The sequence below is a fragment of the Perognathus longimembris genome, chromosome 28, assembly GCF_023159225.1.
Source record: "Perognathus longimembris pacificus isolate PPM17 chromosome 28, ASM2315922v1, whole genome shotgun sequence".
NCBI classification, from domain to species: domain Eukaryota; kingdom Metazoa; phylum Chordata; class Mammalia; order Rodentia; family Heteromyidae; genus Perognathus; species Perognathus longimembris.
The window spans coordinates 68,031,240-68,055,083 of record NC_063188.1 but is presented as its reverse complement, the minus strand read 5'-3'; the positions used below and the strand labels follow the sequence as shown (position 1 = coordinate 68,055,083).

The window sequence follows — 23,844 nt, the reverse complement described above, 5'->3', positions numbered from 1 at the left end:
GTTTAACCAGGTGCAGGTGGCTCATGCCTATAATCTTAGCTCCTTAAGAGACTGAGATCTGAGACCTCATGAGATCTGAGTGGTCTGATTCAGCTCAGACAGGAAACTCTGTGAGACTCTTATCTCTAAGGAAGCACCACAAAAAGTCATTAGTGGAGCTGTAGCTTAATTACCAGAGTACTAGCCTTGAGCACAAAAGCTCAGGGAAAGTGCCTAAGCCTTTGAGTTCAAGCACCAGGACCAGTACACACACAAAAAAGAAGATACTGTTTGTTCTCAATAAACCACTGTAGAATTTCAGTCATAAAGGCCTAAAGTATAATATAATGAATACATTTTGACCTACAAGACACTTTAGGGAAAGCACGTTACAAATGTAATTGAAAGCCTTCATGATGGTATCAATGAGATTTTTAGCATAAATGTTGTAATGTATATAAAATGCTTCCTCACAGGAAACAATTGCTGGGTTGAGCATATAATACCTCATATTTTACTAAGTAACGGTAGAATGCTGCTCTCCTCAGTGGTCGTTCTGATGTATTTCTCTCACCCACAGTATGTGACTACTCATCATCCTCATTAGTACACGTAATTGTACAACTTTAAAACTTTTAAAATCTCTGTAATTGACAACTAACTTTGAGATCTTCTAAGACAAGGGCTTTATATTTCTTATCCCTTTATTCCAAAGCTAAGCAGTGTTTGGAATCAAGTAGGTACAACTGTTCATTTCTGATGGTTGTACAAAGAAAAACTCAATTAACATTTCTCTCCTAATGCTGGAACTCAAGTATTTAAGGACCAAGTCTTAGAACGGTTGTAAGTCTTTCAAGGTTCAGGTTGTCTGATGGTTTCTTAGAAGGCTCTTACATGTGATTATAAGATACCAGGTTGTCTCGTTTTGTTTTTCCTACTGAACTTACACTATCTTATGACAATAGAAATTTGCTATCTGCATAATTTCTCAAAATCTATGCTTTAAATATTTGCTGTTCCTAATTTTTGTTACTTACTGCTTGGGACTGTTCCCATATTCTTCCTCTTGTCAAATCAATTTTGTTATTTATTTCTTATTTGGATATTCTGGGAAACTTCTGTACTTGATTTTACACAAAAACATAGCCCCCAGTGAGGCACCAGGCACTTATACCTGTGTTCCTAGCTACTCAAAGAGCCTGACATCTGAATATCATAGTTCAATGCCAACTTGGGCAGAAAACTTCAGGAGATTCTTACGTCCCATTAACCAGTTAACATTAGCCACCGATTAGTTACCATTAACCAGAAACCATTAACCAATGGCAGTATGGTTCAACTAGTAGAATGAAAGCCTTGAGCAAAAAAGCTAAACAAGAATGCAAGGTCCCAAGTTCAAGCCCCAGTACCAGGACAAAAACAAAAACCAAAAAAAAAAATACCTAAGTTGCTCATCTCAATAAAGATACCTTGGTGCAAGATAAACTATGGCAAACTATTAACCCTGATTGCCAAGTACACAGTGACAGACTTATTTCAGGATCAGTCTCAATTGCCTCAGGGCACTAAGAGTGTTATGGATCCAAGGCATACTAAAGGTCAATCAGGTCACTCCTTCAGCCTTCACACTTATGTAAAATAATATGGACCTGTGGTCTTCTTCAAAGTTGGCAATTTTACATTCCATGTTTATAAAATGGTCTCATATGAAAAAAGATTACCAGGATGGAATAGCAGTTCAAACTTCCAAAAACATACTGTGGCCAGGTGTTGGTGGTTCACATCTGTAATACAAGCTTCCCAGGAAGCTGAGATCTGAGGATCACAGTTCAAATCCAGCCTGGGCAGGAAAGTCTGTGCAACTCTTATATCCACTTATCCAGAAAACCAGAGTTGGTGCTGTGCTTCAAGGTGGTAGAGTGCTAGCCTTCAGTAAAAGTGCTCAGGGACAGTGCCTAGGCCTTGAGTTCAGGCCTCATGCTAAAAAAAGGGGAAAAAAATGTGTACCAAATACATGTAGAGAGAAAATGCTTCTGTGTGAAATACATACAGACTTCTTTATTTAAAATACAATACATGAATTTGATTGTATAATAAGATACAATTTACAGAGGAACTGTTTTTTTGGTGTATATTTTTCAGCTAGGTAAAGAAATATCTAAGTTGAAGCTCTGCTGTGTAGGGGTTGTGTTTGATTTTGTGCTTTATTTGCAAACCTTGGTTTTCAGGCTTTTGCTGTAACGGTTTTAGACCAGTAAGATCATAATCCACAAAGGAAGTGAGATATGAGAGATAGTAGCCTTTTATATGGTAGGATTACTTTGCTGAACTGGGAATTTTATGAATACTTGTATTCTTCACCCTGACCTTTATCTACTGGTCAGCCAAGGATTCCTCTCCCCATTTTTCTCAATGTGGCAGCATCATCTGTCAGAAACAGGAGGATGGGATTTCCCTTTTCTTCTGAAAAGGGTACTAGAAATTTTCTATTTGAAGCAGAGGTCAAAGAGGGGAATTCTATTCTTCCCATTGCTTTCGCTTAGCTGCTTACTGGGGCAAGTGGTTTTGGTTGCTGCATTTCATAACAACATCCTGTTTGGGAGGGAGTACTTTACAACTAGGTTGAAATGGCATCCAGAGATTGATAGACCCCTTTTTGGGAAAGGAAGAGTAAGCGAGAGATGAAGGGTTTCATGGCTTATTGGCTTGGAGTCTTACACTAAGACTTGTAGAGGTGACAGGGTCAGCCAGCAAGAATCTAATGGTTATTGCTGTATTCCAATTATTGTTAGAAATTATTTTTCACCCTTCATGAGAAATGTTGTTCTGCATATAGAAAGGCTACCAGATTCATACATCATTGTTGGTTTCTGATAACAAATTAGAAACAAAATGTTTGTATATATACATATTTGGCTATATAAGGTTATAATCCAAAACGAAAAGGGTAAGTTAAGACAAAATACTAGTAAACAAAGAAAGAATAGTTAGATAATACCCACAGTGGGATATGGAAAGAATATGTGAACAAAATGATGGAATGTTGGTTGGTTCACTATCTATGTAACAGGAGAATATGTAGGTCTTTGAAAAGAAGCCAGAGATCATTCGCTCTAGTATCCTTTATAAAAGAATAATGGATAGGTTAGTGAGGACCACATACAGAGCTAATGGGGCTGGACATATGTGAGTGGTTTGATAGCTGTTTAGTGGCAAGAAAATTGAGACTGAATTTGCTTTTGTCTTTGTCAGGTCTCAGAGCCAGACTTGGACCAGCTATGTCCCTTTCCAAAGTGTAAGGAACAGAGATAATTTGCCAAAATAATGGTTTCTCCCCTTCTTCAGTGTCAATTTAATAGTGTTGTTAACATGACATAGATATGTAAAGAACTGATTGTTAGAAGGAAATGGAGTGACATGCAAAAGGATGGCAAAGGAAGGGACCTGGTAGTGAGTTACATGGGCAGAGTGCTGCAGTGGACCACAAGATTATAGTCAGGAGGTGGACTATGGCACTCAAGGGTGGGATCCAGAGGCAGGAGCGCACTGTCTTCCATCTGCTCTTCATCTTCAAGCACAGGGGCCAAGTTATACTTTACAAGATCCAGTTCAGTCTCCATCAGAAGGGACTCCTTGCTCTTGCTGATACCTTTCAGGCTGGTCAAGGGAAGGAAAAACATGCTTAACTTAGAACTCATGGTTTTGGAAACAAGAAGGTGTCCTTTAGTTGCACAGGTACCAAAGAATAAATATGGAGGAAATCTGATTCTTCTTTTGAAAAATCAGTGACTTCCCTTAGGGAAACCACAGTTTAGTGCATGCATACATACACTGTCATAAAGGAAACAGGAATTGTGCTTTATTCTAGAAGGCATTTTCTGATTTTATTGAAGAAAATTACTAAGGTCATTTACCATAAAGTATATGTATACTTGCTACCACTGCTTCAAGCTCCTGGTGACATTGAAATAGCCACGCCACCTTGATAGGCTTCAGTTTCCTCCCAGTTATGTGAGTAAGAGGGCACATGGTTGGATGGGATAATCTTAGACATCACTCCAACACTTATAACCTATGCCTTGAAATCACTGACTTGTATACCAATTTCAACTTCATGTAAGTGGGATTTTTTGATTTGGAAGAAATCTCTTTCTCTGTTCTACATCTTCCTTGTCTATATCATAATGTGCTTACTATGAATTGTCTCAAAAACTTCATTTAGCTCTGAAATCTTAAGATATTATGAATCCCGATTTTCCTAAATGGACAAAGAATTTTCAGAGGGGTCCCATGCCATGGCCTTTTTATTTCCATTTCATAATGAGGATAGTCCTATTGTTAGCTAACAAGTACTGATCATCTACTGCACAACATGTATATATACTGAATATGTTCTCTAATATGTCCTTTGCTTTTCACACACGGTAGATATAGATAGACCCCCAGAAAATAGGGTCTAAAAGCAAGCAGGAGGTATATGCCTATTTGCAATATCAATCTAAAGTTGACCAAAAGAGATAAAGAATATGACATTAAAGATAAATGATTCTTCCTGATGGAAGCATAGAATTCCATTGTGGACATATACCACATTTTTTTATCCATTGGCCCATTAGCAAGGAAATAAAAAGACTTGGAAAAAAATCATATTAAGTGAAGTAAGCCAGACCCAAAGAAACACAGGCTCCATTTGTAATAATTTCTATATGTCAAGGATAGCCCTAGAAGAGAACCACAATAGCTCAATAGTTATGTACATATGACAATATAAAATGATACTAATTGAAATGAACTCCAAAATATGGAAACAAGAGGGTTGTTTTGTTTTTATTTCTGATTTTGTTTTTTATGTACTGTGTGAAGTTATTTCTTTTCTTTTTTCTGTTTCCTTTATTTTATCCCGTTTTTACTGTATTTTTTTTTTAGTTTGGTACCCTGTGTCTTTTTTTTGCCAGAATCTGAGTCTTATTTTATTTTATTTTATTTTTTTATTTTTTTGTATTTTTTGCCAGCCCTGGGGCTTGGACTCAGGGCCTGAGCTCTGTCCCTGGCTTCTTTCTGCTCAAGGCTAGCACTCTGCCACTTGAGCCACAGCTCCACGTCTGGCTTTTTTTTCTATATATGTGGTGCTAAGGAATCGAACCCAGAACTTCATGTATACCAGGCAAGCACTCTTGCCACTAGGTCATATTCCCAGGCCCCTGTGTCTTATGTGGAGAAAAGAAGGGTAATCACAAAATGGTGAGACAAAGGAGAAAGGGTGAACCAGTGCAACAGTGATACTCACAAGATGCTAAGTTGGAAATGAACTTCACAACTTGTGGGGCAGGGAGGAGGGAAAGTGGAAGAAAAACGAGGGAGGGCGTAAAACTATTTGAAAATATATGTACTCATTACCTTAGTCATGCAACTATAAGCTCTCTGTATGTCATCCTTACAATAAAATTAAATTATATTAAAAAATAAAGATAAGTGAAATGGAAAAACTTGGAAAAATATATTAAGCAAAGTAAACCAGAGTCAGAGAAAGACAGGTTGTGCGCTTTTCCAGCATTTGTGGTAGCTAGAATGTGTCCATAAATCTACTAGTAAAGCTGGGCACCAGTGTCTCATGCCTCTAATCTTAGTTATTCAGGAAGCTGAGATCTGAGGATTGCAGTTTGAAGCCAGCCCTGTCAGAAAAGTCCACCAGACTCCTATTTCCAATAAACTACTCAGAAAAAGCTGAAGTGGCACTGAGGCTCCTTGTGGCACTTTGCTAGAATACACGCCTTGAGCTCAAAGAGACTCGACAGCGCCCAGGCCCTAAGTTCAAGCCCTAGGACCGGCAGAAAAAAAAATCTGCAAGAAAACACTGATTGGTTTAAAAAAAAAACATGCTGGAGGTCTGGGAATATGGCCTAGTGGTTGAGTGCTTGCCTCATATACATGAAGCCCTGGGTTCGATTCCTCAGCACCACATATATAGCAAAAGCGAGAAGGGGTGCTGTGGCTCAAGTGGTAGAGTGCTAGCCTTGAGCAAAAAGAAGCCAGGGAGGGACAGTGCTCAGGCCCTGAGTTCAAGCCTCAGAACTGGCAAAAATATCCTAGTATATGATAAAATACACATGTCTCTAGGCATTCACATAGAGTGAGAGCAAAGGAGGTTATTCTTAGGAGAGGAACACAAAAGTGCAATAGCTATGTCTATCTGATCATATAAAATAATATTTACGCATCAGTGGTACTCACTAGATACTGTTGAAAAGGAGAACTACACAACTTGTGGGTGAGGATGGGAGAGAAAAACTGGGAGTGAGGGAAGGGGCATCATTATTGAAAAAGAAATGCACTCTTTCTCTGACTTATCTAACTTTAACTCCTCTGTACTTTACCTTTATAATAACAACAAAAATGTATGAAGCTGGGGACTAGTTGCTCACGCCTGTAATCTTAGCTACTCGGGAGGCTGAGAGATCTGACGATTATGGTTCAAAGCCAGTCCAGGCAGAAAATTCCCCATGAGATTCTTATCTCTAGTTAACCACTCAAAAACTGAAAGTGAAGGGGGCTCGGAATATGGCCTAGTGGTAAAGTGCTCGCCTCATATTACCCTGGGTTTGATTCCTCAGCACCACATATATAGAAAAAGCCAGAAGTGGTGCTGTGTCTCAAGTTGTAGAGTGCTAGAACCAAAAAGGGGGAGGGGGAGGGGGAGGAGGAGGAGCCAAGGACAGTGCTCAGGCCCTGAGTTCAAGCCCCACGACTGGCAAAAAAAACAAAACAAAACAAAAAACTGGAAGTAAAGTTATGGTTCTAAATGGTAAAAAGCACTACCCCTCGAGCAAAAGAGCTCAAGGACAGTGCCCAGGCCCTGGGTTCAAGCCTCACAACTGAAAAAAAAAAGAAAGAAAAAACATGAAAAATATAAAAATAAATAAATAAAGGTAAGTGAAACAGACTACATAAAACAAACACTAATAAACATGTAAGCATAAATAATAGTTGAATAGTGGGTGACTTTAATACCTATTTCCATCAGTAAATAATTCTCTAGACAAAAAAATTCAATAAGGAGCTTCAGAATTAGATGACACAACAGATCAAATGGACTGACCAGACACCTACAGAGCATTTCACTCAAAACCCACAGAGCACTCTTCTCAGTAGTCCATGCATCTTATGCACAATAGATATATAAATCCAAAAAGTCAAAAATTGAAATAACTTATGTATCCTCTCTGACAACTATTGAATAAAAGTGAGAGATCACAAGAATAACTACAGAAAAACTCAGGTGAAATTTCTTAAATTGTCTACCTGAGGATCATCAAAGAAATATGAGAGTGTAATAAAAAAATTCCTGGATTAAAAAGAAAATACAATTTGCCAGAATTTTGAGGACACAGCAAAGTCAGTGACTAAAGGAAATTTCATAGCTATAGGAGCCCAGAGATTACACCCACACAGGGAGAAAGATCTGACTTTTGACAAACCAAAAACATAAAATGGGAAAAAGACAATCTCTTCAATATATAGTGTTAGATAGCACATGTAAAAGACTGACATTAGAATACTGTGTCTCATTTCTGAAAATATTTATTCTAAATAAATCAAAGATCTTAATAGAAGACATGAACTTCAAAACTACTACAGGAAAACAGAGTGGAAACACTTGAAGATACAGACATAGATCACTATTTTCCAAATGGCACCCTAATTGCTCAGGACATGAAAGTAAGAATGCACAAATGGCAATATATCAAATTAAAATGCTTCTGCACATCAAAAGACTCAGGCTGGAAAAAGCTACAATAAAAAACCACAGTATTATAACACAGAATTTATGTTCCTGAAGTATAAGGATTGTGTATTATTTTTTCTGTATTCTCAGTTTCTAGCACATGAGACAATTATAGCAATGAGAGACTGGGATAAATAGGTGAGAGTCATTTCATCACAATACCCTTGACTCTAAACTTGGTCAATCTGTCTTCTGACCAGTTCCAAATAAAGTTAGAATGTTTTGAAAACATGCTGACTTTTGTGATGATGAACAAGTATGTGCCTTTTGGTGATTGTCTGGAAAGTTGCCTCATACCTCATACTCCATATCCTGACTGCTTATAGAAAGAAAATACATTTTACTGATACTATATGTTTAGATCAGATTTGTGCCTCTCTCACTGAACACAGTACTTACGGTAAAGTCAGGTTCCCACATGTCCAGGAGTGGATTTCCAAGCACTTCTTGCTATTGACTTCATCCCAATGAGGAGTAGTGACATAGTCTGCTTCACTGTCCTGGATAGAAAAAGGTGAAGAAAATAATATACAGTTTGGGCCATCAAATCAGGCATCTGAGAGGTTATTGAAGGCTATAGTGATTCAGCCTACTCTCCTTTTAATAATATACAACTAGCCCAACATTTTTTTCTTTATTGTCCAAGTGAAGTACAGAGGGGTTACACTTTCATACATAAGAAAGACAGTGAGTACATTTCTTATCCAATTTATTACCGCCTCCCTCATTTTCCCCCACCTCCTCATCCCCATTTCCCTCTCCCCCCATGAGTTGTACAGTTGGTTTCCACCAAATAGTTTGTACGTATTGCTATTGCATTGATTTGTCTTTTTATCCTTTGTCTTTCGATTTTGGTATTCCCTTTCCCTTCCTTAGTTCCAATACACGTGTATACAATATCCAGGCTACTAACATCAGTTACAGTGATATCAGGGGTAAAACCACAGGAAATAAATACAAAAGAAAAAGGACATGATTTCACATGGCATGTTGAAAATTACAACGATATACCACTTGTTTCCATAACTCGAAGTTCATTTAACTTACCATCATCTTATGCGTTTATATGGACATAGCTATTGAGCTATTGTGATCTTCTCCTAGAACTATCCTAGATGTGTACTAATTATTCCCAATGAGGGAAACCATAGAGTCTATGTTTCTTAGGGTCTGAATCACTTCACTTAGTGTGATTTTTTCCAGGTCCTTCCATTTCCTTATGAATGGGGCAATTTCATTCTTTCTGATAGAGGCAAAGAATTCCATTGTGTATATGTATCACATTTTCTTGATCCACTCATTACTGAGGGGCATCTGGGTTGGTTCCATATTTTAGTGATAACAAATTGTGCTGTGATGAACATAGTTGTGCTGGTTAGCCAACATTTTATCTGTGCACACAGCCCACACAGTTGCAGGCTAGACTATTTCACAGCTTCTCTTGAAGTTACATGGCTTTGGAATTATACCCTAGCAACTGAATATGGGATCAAGTGAAGTATGTAACTTCAGTATCACTTCTGGGAAACTGCTTTTCCTTCAATTCCATTATTCCTATGTCTCTCAGGTCTGTGTTTTAACCGCATTAACAAGAACAAGCCCCTAAGCTTAAGGGGATAGTGCAACATACAATACAGAAGAAAACACTTCCTGCTAGAGCTGATTCATTGTCAACTGTAGAATAGCCCTGTATCTCTGGACTACATGGTAAAAAAAAATCTGTGCTTTCTGAGTCCTTATCTTTTAGGAGACCTTTTAATTGTGATAGACTAGCCTATACACTATTTAATAGAGCTCACTTATTAGTAAACAGACAATATGAGGTCTCAGAACAATCTAGTAACATATAGAGGCTCATATGCACATGTGCCCAAACATAATAACATAAGTATGATATATGCAGGGGAAACTTTTTTTTTTTTTGGCCAGTCCTGGGCCGTGAACTCAGGGCCTAAGCACTGTCCCTGGCTTCTTTTTGCTCAAGGCTAGCATTCTGCCACTTGAGCCACAGCGCCTCTTCTGGCCATTTTATGTATATGTGGTGCTGAGGAATCGAACTCAGGGCCTCATGTATACGAGGCAAGCACTCTTGCCACTAGGCCATATTCCCAGCCCCCAGGGGAAACTTTTGAACAAGTAACTTATAGTCTAACAAAATAAATACCAGGAATCTGGCATTGGAAGTGTCTGGGAGCTGAGGCTAAGGGAATAGTGTAGGTGAATCAAAAGACAAAGGTGGAATAATAGTCATACTATTCAATGCATACAAGTGAAATGAAATTAGGGAAATTGAGAAGATGGGTTGAATTCTGAGAGATGGGAGAGAATGATGGATGGGGTGACAGAGATCAGGACGCGTTATACTCACAAACTGACATGCTGAATTGAAACCCTTTTGTACAACTACTTAGCAATAAAGTTATAATAAAACACTAAGGTTCTACTCTTGACCACTACATGAATTTGTCACTAAGTCTATAAATTTTGAGGGTTTAATTATTTTTACTTTCTCATTATTAAATGAAGATGAAATAATCTACTTGGGTGTGTGATCCTAAATCTCACTATCCTCAGGGCTTAGGCTCAGAACAGAGTTAAACTATCAGTTTAGGAATAAGATCATAGGTCTCAAATGTATATATCCATCTAGACAGCCATTAGTAGAGGCACTAAGATATAGCAGAAATTAGTTATATTGGTAAGTGTTCAAAAACTAGCTTTCTAAAACAAATGACTTAATTCATTATAGTTACTCATTTCTATAAATATAAATAGTCCCACCCTGAAAAAATTTAACATACTGGAATGATGTCACTAAGTGTGAAGCTTAAAAAACCTTGATCACAATTGATTCTTGTGAGCATATACAAGACAATTCCAGCTTAACTAGTTTGGAGCCTGTATTTTACATTATTTAGCTGGGAAATCATAACCATTTTCCCCCTAAGACTAAAATTTGTCATCTATGAAAGATGAATAGTACTCCCTACCTTTTCTTCCACCAAGAGTATTTTTGAAAACAATATGAAAAGACTCAGTAACTGTAAAGCACTGAGAATGTACTAACTGCTGGTACTCTCACTATTCTGTTAAATTAGCTTTAACTTCTGTCTTAAATCTGGTTGGCATTTTAACTTCATGCCAACTTAGGATTTTGCTAAATAAAAACTTGTGGTTTCCTTTTAGTTTCACTTTTAAATACAACTTGTTATCATAAATGCTACTCCCCCTTGATATCTGACCATTTCATTTCAGTTTAAGTATCTATGTGTGTGAGTATATAAAACTAAGTGTGAAGAATTTCTGCTCTGCTTCTATTTCATCAAATATAATGAGTATGAAATAAAAGGGGCAACTTTTAAAATAATCTAAAGACTTCCTAAACACAAGAAGTATGGCTTAAATCACTTATGCAGAAGACATACATTCTATATCTGTTCCATGCTATACTTTAAAAAATAAACACTGTTTACTTTATCCTGTCTGTTTTTTTTTCAAATCATTATTCTGTAAAAAAAAAAAAACCAACATATTTATGAAGACATGGCTTTATTTACTCGATTCTAACTTGATGTGATGCTTCAAAACAAGCTCAGTACTTTTACAAACATAATAAATAGGGAGTTCACTATATGGCATGATGAAAGCATTCCCTTATACCTGTTAGAATAAAAAATTCAATCAGATACTTCAATTCCATCATTAGTATCTTTATACTTTACAATCCTTTCCCTTTTTCTGTCAACCAAATCTACTCAAGCAAATGCATATGATTTTATTTCTAGTTTATTTTAAAATTTTAAGTGGGAGAGAAATTATCTACATCTCAAAGATCTAAGGTTGTTTTTAAAATTAGTATCAGTTGGTTGTAAAATTAAACCTGTAGTATTTCTATTTTTCCCTACAATCCATCTTGAACATTCACCCCTTCACTCCTCTCTTCTACCTCCTCCCTCTTCCCAAACTAATCTCATTAACTTCTTTGTTCCATTTTCATGCATATACGTAGGTTATTATAACCATATTCAGACTCTTTCTTCCTATCCATTCACCTATATACTCTCACTGGTACCTATACCCAGCCCAGACAAATTTCAGCTTTCTAGTGTTCTTTTTACTAAACTGCATGTTGATTATGTAAGGAGGTTTGATCATGGTGTCTTACAAATACCATGTTTTAATTTGTGGATCATGTAAATATAATGTAAATGTAAATATATGTGTTTATACTCATGTTTATATTTTAGGTCTAATATCCAATTATGAGAGAGTATTCAGCCTTAATCCTTCTGAGCCTGGCTTATTTCGCTTAATGCAACATTTTCCAGGTCTATCCTTTTCCCTAAAAATGATAAGATTTCATTCTTCTCTGTGGCTGAATAATATTCCATTAAATATATGAACCATATCTTATCAGTTCATTTATCATGTGTAGGACATGTAGGGTCTTTCCATCACTTGACAATTGTAAATATGGGTATGCAGATGCCTCCATTATATCCTGGCTTGCATTCCTTCAGATAAATGCCCAATAGTGGTAATTGCTGGACTGTAGGTTATTCTTACTTTGAAGGCTCGCAAACTGACTTCATGAGTAGTTTCACTAGATTACTAGTCTAAAGACTCTGCCACAAAACTGAGATCTCATACTCTTAGCAATGTAGCAACGTATAAAATCAGCATAAAAATCAGTGATCCATTCTATATACCAGTAATAAACATGTTGAAAAAGAAATTAGAAACACAAACCCATTCATAACAGCTCCAAAAGGGATAAGGTAGCTAGGCACCCAGGACCTGCATTAAAATTTTTTCTCTTGGTAATTTTTAATTTGTTCTTGTCGAGTTGCAAGGCTTGAATTCAAACATCACTAACCTCAAACACAGCTTCTTTCTGTTCCTTGGATACCTCTACTTCATCAAATGACCAAATTAGTGATTCCTTCAGGGGATCAATGCTGTTGTGGAGAAAAATAAGAGTTTAACTTTGTGCCTTATTATTAACATTATAACTTTAAATTTTATTTCATCAACATTATTTTTAATGGCAAATCACAATTATGTCATCTTGGACATTGGCAAGATGACCAACTACAGGTTATGTAATACCCATTCTCTCCTAAAAAGAGACCAAAGCACACAACATTTTATCAAAGTAAAGGATACAGATTCAATCAATCCACATCAAAATCACAACTCTCTTCAAAGAAATAGGTAAATCAATCTAAAAATTCATATGGAATATTAAAGATCCAGAATAGGAACAATGATCCTTAGCATGAAAAACAGTGCTAGAGGAATATCAATACCAAACCATAGGCTGTATTTCAAAACAGTAGTAATAAAAACAGCTTAGCACTGGTACAAGAATAGGCCTGAGAACCAGTGGAATACAACAGAAGGCCCAAAAATATGCATACAAACATACATCCACCTAGTATTTGATAAGGGAGCCAAAAACACAGGTTGGAAGAAAGACAGCCTTTTCAACAAATGGTGCTGGCAAAATTGGCTACCTATGTATAGAAAACTGAAGCTAGATATTCATATCACCTTGCTCCAGAATCAACTCTAAATTGACCAAAAGCTTTAACGTAAGGCCAGATACTGTGAAAATATGACAGGAAGAGTTAGGGGAAACCCTAGGCCTTCTAAGCATGGGTCAAAACTTCCTCTTTGTTCAGAATCACAATAAATCAAAGAAAGACTGGATAAAGAGGATTATATCAAACTGAAGAGTTTCTGCATGGAAAGGACATAGCTAGGAAGACAAATAGAATGTTCACAGAATGGGAGAAAATCTTTACTAGCTATGCATCAGACAAGGGGCATCATATCTAAAATATTCTTAGAGCTCAAAAAAAATTAAACCCCCAAAAACAAATCCTCAAAGAAGCAACAACCCCATCAGCAAGTTGGCTAAAGACTTAAAGAGAGAGTTCCCTGAAGAAGAAATAAGAATGGCCAATAGACACATGAAGAAATGTTCAATGTCTCTGGCCAAAAAAGAAATGCAAAACAACATTGAGATTCCACCTCATTCCATTTACAATGGCCGTTATCAGGAAAACTAACAACAAATGGCAGTGGGGATGTGGCCAAAAGAGAACTCTATTACACTGTTGGTGGGAATGAAAACTAGAAAGCAATATTAAGCTTCCTTGAAAGACTAAACATACAGCTTCCCTATGACCCAGGAATTTATCCAATGGCATTTATCCAATGGATCAGAAACCAGGCCACACTAAAGCTACCAGGACAACCATGTTAAATGTAGCATTGTTTATCATAGCCAAGATATGGAATCAACCCAGATGCCCCTCATTGGATGAACTGATCAAGGAAATGTACCATATATACACAATGGAATTCTACTCATCTAACAGAAAGAATGTTATTGTACCATTCATAAGGAAATGGAAGGACTTGGAAAAAATATTAATGAAACCAAGCCACAGCCAAAGAAAAACAGGCTGCATGGCTTCCCTCATTTGTGGTAACTAGAATATGCCTATTAATCTACAAGTAAACATACTGAATTATACATACATACATATGTGTGTGTGTATATATATATGCATACATATGTATATGCACACACGCACACTGGGACATAATAAGTTATATAGGAATCTAAACATTCACACACTGAGGCCAAAGGAGGATATGCATAAAAGTGTTTGACAAAGGCTCAATACCTATGTTCATATGATCATATAAAATAATATTCTGTGAAATTAACCCAAAGAAAGGGAAATGAGATATTTTTTAGTTTCCACTGTTGCTGCTTTATTTTCTTTTCCTTTTTTCTTTTTGTTTGTTTGTATTTTGGAGAGTAAAAGAGGGCACAGAAAAAGAACAAGGATAAACAAATACAACAGAGGAACTCATTAGACAATATGTGGAAAATGAACTGTACATCTGTGGGTGAGGACAGTAGGGGAAAAACTGGGAGAGAGCGACAGAAGGTGAGACATAGTTCCAAAAGAACTGTACTCATTACTTATTACCTGATTCATACAACTGCAACCCCTCTGGATATCAACTTAACAATAACAATTTTTTAAAAGGAGAGCATGAGAGTATTATCATGCTAGATGTTGTGCCAAGTCGCGAAACGACCACCAAAAAGGCCACCAAGACCTTCTGAAATGCAAAAGCAAGGCAAGGCTTTATTCAAGTGAGCTGCAACTTGGGCCTCGTCCTACCCACCGACACAGCGGAGGTTAGGAGGAAGCCCCGAGCTGCGATTACACAGGGCTTATAAAGGCAAAAAACAAAGTTACAACAATCAGGTGTTCAAGCAAGCAAGATTAGGACACAGGTACAAATCTGATTGGCTCAGGGCTCTTGGCATTCTGGGGACAGTTAGAGTTAAGCATTCCCAGTGGTTAGGGTTCTTGACCGACTGGGCCCTAATAAGCTTGTCCTGGGTTTGCTCACAGGGCCTGCTGCTTATCTCAGGTTCACGTGGTAAAGTGGGGTTCGTGTGGTAAAGTGGGGCCTGACTTCAAAGTCTGGCACTTCACTGTGTGTGGAGCGCTGAAACTGAGTTTTACCATATAGAGAATGGAAGGAAAGGCTTTGGCTCTATCATGTCTCCCTCTAAGTCAGAGTCAGCTCACAACCAGAAGGGATTTCTCCCTGCAGGAAAAAAGGTAAGAAGGACACCTTAGTATCCTGTCACTTCTATAGACTCATAGAGTCCATTACTTGTACCAGCTTGTTACCATATCCTCAGCAGCAGTGGTTTTTGCCAAGGGGAGAGGTTGCAATGTTTTTGGCACCCTGGCCTTTACACCCTATACCAGAGTAAATGTTCCCTGCTTAACTGCCAGTCTAGGTTTGATTAACATTCTTTTTATTGAAAACTACTCTAAGCTGGGCATGGTGGTTCACACCTGTAATCCTAACTACTCAGGAGCCTGATATCTGAGGATCACAGTTCAAAAACAGCCCCAGAAGGAATGTTCTTGAGACTCCTACCTTCAATTAATCACCTTTAAAAAGCTGGAAGTAGATCAGAGGCTCAAGTGGTAGAGCATTAGCCTTGAGTAAAAAGCTTTTGGGGACAGTACTCAGGGTATTCGTTCAAGCCCCAGACCTCTCTATACAGTTGAAAGAGGCAACTTTTCTACCACTGTGCTGTTGTGCCAAGTCGTGAGACCACCACCAAGAAGACCACCGAGACTCAGACATTCCAAAATGCAATAGCAAGGCAAGACTTTATTCAAGCCGGGCCCCGGCCCAGGCCTTGTCCTACCCACCGACACAGCGGAGGTTAGGAGGCAGCCTCGAGCTATGATTACACAGGGCTTATAAAGGCAAAAGACCAAGTTACAGCAATCAGGTGTTCAAGCAAGCAAGATTAGGACACAGGTACAAATCTGATTGGCTCAGGGTTCGAGGCATTCTAGGGGTGGTCAGAGTTAAGCATTCCCAGCAGTTAGAGTTCTAGACTGACTGGGCCCTAATGGGCTTGTCCTGGGTCTGCTCACAGGGCCTGCTTATCTCAGGTTCATGTGGTAAAGTGGGGTTCGCGTGGTAAAGTGGGGCCTGACTTCAAAGTCTGGCACTTCAGTGCAAGTATCAACATCAAGACACAAAGAAAATGGAAACCAAAGAAATATAACATTACTGAAGGAAAACAATAATTCTACAGGAATTTATAAGGTTTCTTCAAAGAAATTCAATATAGCTGTCTTAAGGAAACCCAGTGGAGAAGAAAGAGAAAAAAAGATAATTGCATGAAGTCAGGAAAATAAGTCATGGTTTTAATAAGAAATCCACGAAAAAGATGGATATAATAAGAAATAAATGAAAAAGAATATTTAACCAGAAGAATTCAATGAATGAAGTTAAAAACCTCAGAGCTTCAAAAGTAGGCTAAACAATAATTCAGAACTTTTATAGTAAGCTATAAATCAAGAAGGAAAAGAATTTCTGACCTTAAAGACAAGGTCAACCTAGTTGGGCATCGAAAAGAAAAATACTGAGAAGGTAAACAAAGTTTAGTGAAGATGCATTGTATTCATAAACTGCTTTGTTGAATGGCAACTCCTGTGGTCAACTAAAGATAATAAAATATTAAAAATGAAAGTCTACAAGAATGTAGAAAACATGAAACCAACAAATATCTTCATTAGGAAGGTTTCAGAAGGAGAAATGAGACAAAAAACTTAATTAGAAAGATGGATTGAATCTCAAAAATCTCTGAACAGGTTGCCACTAAGTATTTACTCCCTGAGGCACATACGATAAAGTTGTCAAAAGTCAAAGACCAAGCAAGTTTTATTTTATATCATTTTTCGTTTTTTTTCATGGCGCTTGGTGTTGATCTGAGGGCTTTTTGTGCACATGAGCCATACTCCTAGCCAGTCAAAGAGAAATGTTTAAACACAGAAACTGAAAAGCATTGATACAAGGGAAAATTCATGAGACAATGAGTAAATTTCTCAGTAAACACTATATAATCCAGTAGAGAATAGGTGATACATTCAAAGTGCTGGAGAAAAGAAAGTGCCCATCCACTGAGAATTCTATACACAATACAATTGTCCTTCAGGAATGAAGAAGAAATGGCCAAATATAATTAAAATAAGTTGTTATGCTAGTTAGATTTTTATTGCCATGCCAAAATACTTGACACAAACAACTTAAAAGTGGAAACATTTATTTTACCTCTCAGTTTCAGAGTCAATAGTTGGCTGGCTCTACTGCCATGGACCAATGGAAAAGTTCAGCATCAAGGGTAGATGGGTAAAGATAATTTACAAGAGAGGAAGAAATTAACAAAGAATATAAAAACCAGCAGAATATAATAAACAGAATGGAGGATGTATCCTTGAATGGATTATCATTCTGCTGATGAGGTTTTCCAACTTCTCATTCTTTTCTGCCATGTTAGCAAGAATATTTATTATTCATGCCTCTCATTTTCATGTAGAAGACATTCTTGAAGAGTCAGACTCTTAATACTTCCTTCTCTCCAGTAAGGGAGAGGAAGTGATAAGTTAAGGAGAATTAGGATAGTCCTCTTGGTACCTTTTTGGTACCTGTTTTCATGTAAAAGTATATTTTCCCCCTTGGGGATTCCTGTAGTTTAGAGTTAAGTCTAATCCCGGGAAATGTTAACAATTACACTTGATTACACATATAAGCCGATCTCTGGAATAAATTCATATCAGCAATAAGTCTAGATTCATAAAATCTACATGGCTCTAACATTTTTACTCCGTTGGTAACATTTTTACTTGGTTGATATTTCTATTAAATTAATTTAATCTAATCAATTTAATCTAATAAATTAAATTAACCTATTAACTTTACACAAGTATATTTATCAGGTTTGCCAAACCAACATCCCAAAGCCATGCCACAGAAGCTACTGGATCTCACCTGTCTTCCAGAATGATATCATTGTTCAAGGTTGTTTGCACAGGATCCAGTACAGTAAAGTTAGCAATTGCATCAGTGACGCTGAGGGGTATATAGTCTTTGCCATCCTGCATGATAAACAAAAATGATGATCATTATCAAAATGAAAACATGAGATTTGTGAGTGTCTTCTTGCTTCCTTTGATTAAAAGAAGAATTTCAATATTTCACTGGACAGTTAAAAAAAAGCTTGCTGTAGGGCTGAGAATGTGGCTTAGTGGTACACTGCTTGCCTAGCACCACATAAACAGAAAAGGCCAGACATGGCATTGTTGCTCAACTCTACTATTGCCATTTTTCACTTGGAAAGAAAACTATAAAGTGAATTTGAGAGAATTGTTTTATTAGTAGAGGAAGGGATTTGTTGTTGTGATTTTTTTTTTTTTTTGGCCAGTCCTGGGCCTTGGACTCAGGGCCTGAGCACTGTCCCTGGCTTCTTCCCGCTCAAGGCTAGCACTCTGCCTCTTGAGCCACAGCGCCGCTTCTGGCCATTTTCTGTATATGTGGTGCTGGGGAATCGAACCTAGGGCCTCGTGTATCCGAGGCAGGCACTCTTGCCACTAGGCTATATCCCCAGCCCCTGTTGTGATTTTTTAATGTTTTACTTGACTACAGATTGATAAAGTCTCATTTTTGAAATCCAAACTTCTTAGATGAATGAAACCTGTAAACTGTCATTCTTCTTATAGTCTTCTCATTTTATTCTTTACTATTCTGATGTTTCAAAAGATCTCAGATATCCTTGGTACTGAATATCCTAGACAAAATGACTTAGAGGTAAGGGTCAGTCATGTCAAATCCATTTCTTCCTTAAAATTTTTTCTTACCTTCTATGCCTTCTCCTGACCCTAAGCTCCAAAATTCTCCCCATTTACTTTCTTCTTTCATTTTCTATTTGTTGAGCACAGATCATTTTAAGGCTTGTTTCTGATTCATGAGAATTATTGTGGAAGCTTTAGTTTTTTAATTGACCCAAGTGATCTCTGCCTATTATACCTCTTATTTAAATTAGGTATTACTATGTTCCCAAAGTTGGTATAACTAGCAATGATGGTTGTATCTACAGAATGTTTTCTCCACTCTGAGTAGTCCTGGAGATCAGGCCTGGTCTTAAGCAAGTTGAGTGAATGAGTGGCTATCTATCAATATCCAATTCAGGGGCTGGGGATATAGCCTAGTGGCAAGAGAGCTTGCCTCATATACATGAAGCCCTGGGTTCAATTCCCCAGCACCACATATAAAGAAAACGGCCAGAAGTGGCGCTGTGGCTCAAGTGGCAGAGTGCTAGCCTTGAGCAAAAAGAAGCCAGCGACAGTACTCAGGCCCTGAGTCCAAGCCCCAGAACTGGCCAAAAAAAAAAAAATCCAATTCAGCTCCAGTCCTGTGGTAAGAAATTACTCCTCAACTTTGCCACTGTCCAGTCTTGCCTAAACATTGCATACATCAGCAGAAAGGAAATAGGACATTATAGCCCAACAACTTTCCTGTAGAGGCATAAATCCCAATGCAATAAGAAATAATTTTTTGAATAATTATTGTCAAAGTGATATACAGAGGGGTTACAGTTTCATACATAAGGCAGTGGGTACATTTCTTGTACAATTTGTTATGTCCTCCCTCATTTCCCCCCTTCCCCCAAGAAATAATTTTTAAAACCAAGGCAATATGACTTTTCCAAAAGCCAATAATTCCACTATAATGGATTCTAATGGTAAGAAAGTCTATGCAATCCCAAAGAACTACAAAAAATGATTATGAATGACTAATGAAATTTTAAAAAGAACACAAATTAATACCTGATTGAATTAAAGGAAAGTAAGAACTGAATGAAATAAAGAATGCAGGGTAAGAAATTAGAACAAAATCAATTACTAGAAATCCTGATAAAATGATGCTTATCAAAATGAACTCCAAGAGGAGCTGGGGATATGGCCTAGTGGCAAGAGTGCTTGCCTTGTATACATGAGGCCCTGGGTTCGATTCCCCAGCACCACATATACAGAAAACGGCCAGAAGTGGCGCTGTGGCTCAAGTGGCAGAGTGCTAGCCTTGAGCAAAAAGAAGCCAGGGACAGTGCTCAGGCCCTGAGTCCAAGGCCCAGGACTGGCCAAAAACAAAAACAAACAAACAAACAAAAAAAAAACAAAATGAACTCCAAGAAATGGAAACAAGAGGTTTTTTATTTAAAAAAATAAGAGAGTAAAATTGAAATTTTAGAAAAGAAAAGCTCAATAAATCAAATAAAAACCCAGTGGAAAGTTTACCTCATAGACTTGATAAAGTAGAAGACAATGTAATGTATCAGGGCTTAATGACAAAATGGTCAAATTAGCAACATTCAGAAACCAATAAAGCAAACTAAAAGAGTATAAAGAGAACATAAAAGACTTATGGTATAGCACTGAGTAAGTAAATATAGAAATCTTAAGAACAGACAAAGGAGACTAAGTTCAAGGAAAGGCAAAAACATATATTAATCAAAATAAAAGCACATACTTTACTTTTTCCCTCAAGGCTGGAACTCTACCATTGGAGCCATCAACTCCTACAAGGTGAATTAGTCTGTTCATTCATGTACTTACAAGCTACTAATGCTTCCAGCTTTTTTTCTCTTCCTGGGCTGACTTCAAACTTTAATCTCCAGATCTCAGCCTTCTGAGTAGCTAGGATTACAAGCATGAGCCCCCCCAACACCCAGACCTCAGTTTAGTTTTATTTCTTGAATGCAATGATGGTTTAGCATACACAAACAGATAAATGTAATATAACATATAAACGGAACTAAGGAAAAGGATCAATATATACAAAACTTCCTTTCGAAATCTAATATCCTTTCATGATACATTTTTCAGAGAGTCTAGGAATGTAGAGTTAATACCTCAACATAATAAATGTATGTATGACAGACCTATAGTCAATATCATTGAATGGTGAAAAAAGTGAAAACATTTTCCTTTAAAACCAGAAATGAAACATGATTGTTCACTTTCACCACTCTTACTTCTTTATTTTTATTTACTTTGCTGGTCCTGGGGCTTGAACTAGTGGCCTGTCCTCTGTCCCTGAGTTTCTTTGTGCTCCAGGCTTGCAATCTACCATTCAAGCCACAGCACAACTGACATTTTCTGAGTCGTTTATTGGAAATAAAAGTCTCATGGACTTTCCTGCCACAGCTGGCTTCAAACTGTGATCTTCAAATCTCAGCCTCCTAAGTAACTAGGATACAGGCATGAGATACTGGCGCCCAGCTTCACAGCTCTTATTTAGCTTAGTGTATGAATTCTTAGCCAGAGCAATACAGAAAGAGAAAGAAAGAAAAGAATACAAATAAAAAAGGAAGAATTAAAACTATCCATGTTTTCAGATGGTATAATCCTAAATATTATACTCGATGACTCCTGGATCTGATAAACACTTTTAGTAATGTAGAATACAAAATTACTATTTTTTCAATATAGCAATATCATACACACTGAATAGTAAACCAGGATTCAGGCCCATTCAACACACACACACACACACACACACACACACACACACACAGAGACACATACACATTCCTAGGCAGAAATATAACCAAATATATCAATGACCTGTATAATGGAAGTTACAAAGAACTGAAGAAATGCTAGAAGACACTAGAAGATGGAAAGTCCTCCAATATTCACTAACCAGTATAATAAACATTATTAAAGTGGCCATACACTGCCAAAAGTAATATATAATTTCAATAAAATCCTCATCAAAATTCCAATTATATCTCTAAAAAATGGAAAAACAGTCTTAAAATTTATATGGAAACACAGGTGACTGTAAATAATCAAAGCAATACTGAGCAAAATAGTAACATTAGACTTAACCCAAACACATTTCAAACTATACTACAGAGCCATGGTAATAAAAAGAGTACAGTATGGTGCTATGATAAACAAAACAAACCAATGGAATAGAATATAAATTCTAAAATAGCCTAAGTAGATATTACTGATTCTTGACAAAATACCAAAGTATGCATTAGAAAAAGGATAGTCTCTTTAGCAAGTGGTACCAGAGAAAGGGAATATCCACATATAAAGGCTGATAGTAGGTCTCTATTTCAATGTCTACAAAAAAAATCAACTGAGAGAGGATCAAGACCTTAATGTAAAACCTGAAATTTTGAAAGTATACTAAATGGAAAATACAGGGCTAGCACTTCAAACATAAAAATAAGCAATTAATTTTGGAAGGACTACAACAGCCCAGGAAGTAAAAACAGGAATTGATAAATGAGATTGTATACAACTGAAAAGCTCCTCTATAGCAATAGAATCAATAGAGTGAAGAGTCTACAAAATAGAAGAAAATTAGCCAAATAACCATCTGAGAGATTAATACATAGAATATGTAAAGACTCAGAAAATTAAACAGCTAAGGAATAAACCAGCAAATAAATAAATGGACAAATTAAATCAATTTGCATTTTTCAATGAAGTAAAAATGGCCAATCAGTCATTAAAATATGTTCAACAGCCTTAGTCATGAGAAAAATGAAAATCAAACAAAACAATAGATTGTAAACTAACTGTACAACTTGGGGTACTTTGGGGAAGGAGGGAAAGTGGGAGAAAAATGAGGGAGGAGGTAATAAGTTTGCAAGTCATGTACTCACTACTTTATGTATATACCTGTAGCCCCACTGTACATCACCTAGACAGTAAATATTTTTTTTAAAAAAACTGCATTGAGATTTCACCTAACCCCAGTAATGGCTAATATTTTTTTAAAAGCAACTACAAATGCAAGTATGGATATGAGAGTGTGGGAATGAGATTTTTATTCAGTGATGGTTGGATATAAATTAGTCTATGGAGTTTCCTTTTTTTTTAAAAGACAGAATCCCCATAGTATCTAATCACACCACTTCTGTGCACATACTCAGGATAGTCAAAGGCATATTACTATGGATATATAGTATGTCCATGCTTATTGTGATACTACCTACAATATTCTATCAACTTAGGTGCCTTGCAATAAAGAGGAAGGGATAATGAAAATGTGATACAGACACAATGAAGATTTAACTCAGCCATTAAGAAGAATGAAATTAGCATTTATTGGAAAATGGATGGAAATGCAGATCGTGTTAAGTGAAACCAGCTGACTGATATTACATTTTCTTTCATTTCTGGAATTTAAGGGGGAAAACAAAACAAAATAAGATTATGAAAATAGAGGAAATCCTCTAAAGGCGTAAAAGGAAAGGGACAGATTGGAGAGGGAGGGCTGGGAATATGGCCTAGTGGCAAGACTGCTTGCCTGGTATACATGAAGCCCTAGGTTCGATTCCCCAGCACCACATATGTAGAAAATGGCCAGAAGTGGCGCTGTGGCTCAACTGGTAGAATGCTAGCCTTGAGCAAAAAGAAGCCAGGGAGAGTGCTCAGGCCCTGAGTTCAACACACAGGACTGGCAAAAAAAAAAAAAAAAAGATTGGAGAGGGAATGATAAAGGGTTGACTCATCAAAGCATATGAAATATGAAAAGCACAAATGAAAATATCATAGAAAAGTCTCTATATGTGCATTTAATATATATTAGAAAAGTAAAGCAATCTACTGGGGAAATGTTTAGACTGGTTTGAGTTTAAATTCTTTGAGAAGGAT

At 37.0% G+C, this 23,844-nt stretch overlaps 1 protein-coding gene across 1 annotated transcript in view; it reads right to left on the bottom strand.

Moving 5' to 3' along the window:
- Positions 1 to 2,014: 2,014 nt before the first annotated feature.
- The window catches only part of LOC125344151 (vascular endothelial growth factor receptor kdr-like), a 206,469-nt gene continuing 184,639 nt past the window's right edge, over positions 2,015 to 23,844 (bottom strand). The window contains exons 28-31 of the mRNA XM_048336761.1: positions 18,161 to 18,267; positions 12,639 to 12,720; positions 8,162 to 8,262; positions 2,015 to 3,636 (exon numbers count right to left, since the gene is read on the bottom strand). Of these exons, the coding sequence (XP_048192718.1) occupies positions 3,435 to 3,636; positions 8,162 to 8,262; positions 12,639 to 12,720; positions 18,161 to 18,267 (492 nt within the window). The 3' untranslated portion in view covers positions 2,015 to 3,434. The remainder of the gene's footprint in view (positions 3,637 to 8,161; positions 8,263 to 12,638; positions 12,721 to 18,160; positions 18,268 to 23,844) is intronic.